The sequence below is a fragment of the Babylonia areolata genome, chromosome 11 (assembly GCF_041734735.1).
Source record: "Babylonia areolata isolate BAREFJ2019XMU chromosome 11, ASM4173473v1, whole genome shotgun sequence".
NCBI lineage: Eukaryota > Metazoa > Mollusca > Gastropoda > Neogastropoda > Buccinidae > Babylonia > Babylonia areolata.
The window spans coordinates 29,608,379-29,610,878 of record NC_134886.1 but is presented as its reverse complement, the minus strand read 5'-3'; the positions used below and the strand labels follow the sequence as shown (position 1 = coordinate 29,610,878).

Below are 2,500 nucleotides of genomic sequence, written 5' to 3'. Positions count from 1 at the left end.
CCGAGGATAGGCGCTCAATGTATAAAGTATCCATGTCATCATCATATCCTGTGTGGCATCGGAGCTCCCAGTGTACACCCCAAATATAATATCTCTCTTTCCTATATCGATAATTTGCACACTCTGTAAACCAACGTGTGTGTGTGTGTGTGTGTGTGTGTGCAGACGGTGCGCAGTTATAATTTCATCCCACAACATTCGTCTTTCTGAACACTGACCAGTACAAACCCTTACCCCATTTCTCGGAATTAAAATAGCGTAGATATTCTTCAATGGTGCCCTTGAAGTCGAAGCCCTTCCTCCGCTGAAGAAAATGGTACAGCGAAATAAAAACGTCCTTGACATTGCGGTACACGAAGATGACCTTGACCTTTTTGTCCTTGACCTGGCTGGGCAGGAAGTGGACGGGCAGGTGGGTGTTGAGGAGGCGCGGGGAGGGGAGGCTCTGGAGGTCCTCCAGGGGAGTGCCTTCCAGCATGGAGTGATCCTTGGTTCGGTGTCCGTGCTCCGCTCTGCCCGCCAGCAGCATGGACCCCACCTCCCACAGCCAGTGGGTTCCTGCACACACACACACACACAAATACACACACACACACACGTGTATGTACGCGCGCGCACACACACACACACACACACACACACACTAACACACACATTCAAGATGGCGGAAACAGTCAACAGCTGAAATTCAGAGCTGCTGAAATCGTAGCACCTCTACAAGAATGACGAGAACAAGGAACTTGGGGGGCTGACTGGACATTCCAGCACCAAAAGAGAAAATCAAACCTCCAAAAGAAAGTTCAAAACCATCTGCCTTGAACAGAACTGCTGCAGAAGTTTCTGCCCAAAATTTTTGTACTGTGGCACTTCAGAGTAGTACAGATGCTCCTTCTTTGTCAAGACCATCGAAGCATGGAACCACCTGGAAGAAACAACTTCCCAGGCCAGTACTGTCGCCGCATTTACAGCAGCGGTAGGCAGTTCTGCAGCCCCCCACTAAAACTAAAACTCATACTGCACATTAGTTAGTCAGGCTAGGTAGGAGGGGAAAGGATGGGGGTGGGAACCTTTTGTTTTTTGTCATTTGATTTTGTGGGCTTGGCACTACCTTCTGTAGGGTCAGGGCCGGTAATGTACAGGCTTGCCTGTATGTGCAAAGAGAAAAGCAGTAGCGATTCGGCAGCTCCACACCTAACAGGTCCTTAAAAGTTGTTTTTGTTGTTATTGTTGTTGTTGTTTTTTTTTGTTTGTTTGGGTTTTTTGTTGTTGTTTTTTTGTTTGTTTGTTTGTTTGTTTGTTTTTGTTTTGTTTCTTGTGTTGTTTTTTAAATGCTGCGCTCTCCGTTTTAGTCACAATATAATCAAAATTGGTTCGGCGACGTACAGATCCAGATCCAGTTCCAGCGGGCAACACAAAAGAAAATGTCAACATCAACGCAGCTGACAAAGAAGAAAAAGCGGTCAATGACCAAAAAGAAATAATTTGCACCCTAAAAAATTCACAGTACAAAAATGACACCGTTGACAGTTCCACACATACAGACAGTTCCATTTCAAACAACACGAAGACATATGCTGATATTGTTAAAACCACCAAACCTGGTCCTGTCACTCCAGTCAAGACTCCCACACAAGCTGCAAGTGGGCATTAAACAAAACACTAAAGAACATCTCACACAAAAAAACGCAAAAGAAAAATAAAGAACAAAAGGGAACAAAACAATGACGTCACTTTTCATCAAGACGTCAAACTGCACTCTTCGAAAAATAGATTCAAGAAGGTCCATGAAGAAGATGAGGAAATATATCAAGATCTTCCTGAAGTTGTATTTCCTCATGACTCGGTTATGAGCGGGGTAAACGCAAAGAGGCTTGGCCGTTCTTACGGCTTTTATGTAATCCAACGCAAAACTAATACAATCGACGACCTGGAACTGACACTAAAAGCAACCTCAAAGACAGAGAAATCTGTGGACGCAGTTGTGGCCAAAGAGAACCGGCAGATGTCATCCACCTGTCAACCATCGTTCATGGAGATTCCGTGCCTGCACTGTATATCCCCCTTCCACCAAGGAGAGTACATGGCTGCACCCATATAATGTTTTGAATGACTGGAGTTAGATCTCTTCAGAAATGTGACAATGACTTGTAGAATTGACCACAATTTCAGCAAATTCAAGATCCGACTGTTTCTAGTTGTGAATATTCCATACTGTAATTCATCTTGAAGACTATTTTATCTAGTGTAATTTCATACTTGTAAACTCCAACCCCTATTAAGTCTTAAGAGTTAAGGTTTTGTAACCCCTTCACTCACCCACCCCCAAAAAGTTCTAATCTTAGTGTCAAACCTTAAAATCATGTTTGTTTTTTTCTTCGCTGATCATTTATCTTGTAGAAAAGCAAATAGTTTATAAACTACGGTCTTTGATTTATTCATATATTCATATTCATAAATAACATTCTATTTCGGTTTGATAGGAAAGATCGTTAGTAATGAA

The 2,500-nt window shown here is 42.9% G+C and overlaps 1 protein-coding gene across 2 annotated transcripts in view; it reads right to left on the bottom strand.

Moving 5' to 3' along the window:
* Positions 1–2,500, bottom strand: part of LOC143287361 (sulfotransferase 1A1-like) — a 14,951-nt gene that overhangs the window by 6,209 nt on the left and 6,242 nt on the right. For both annotated transcript variants that reach the window (XM_076595326.1, XM_076595325.1), the window contains exon 4: positions 235–558. In XM_076595326.1, coding sequence (XP_076451441.1) covers positions 235–558 — 324 coding nt within the window. The remainder of the gene's footprint in view (positions 1–234; positions 559–2,500) is intronic.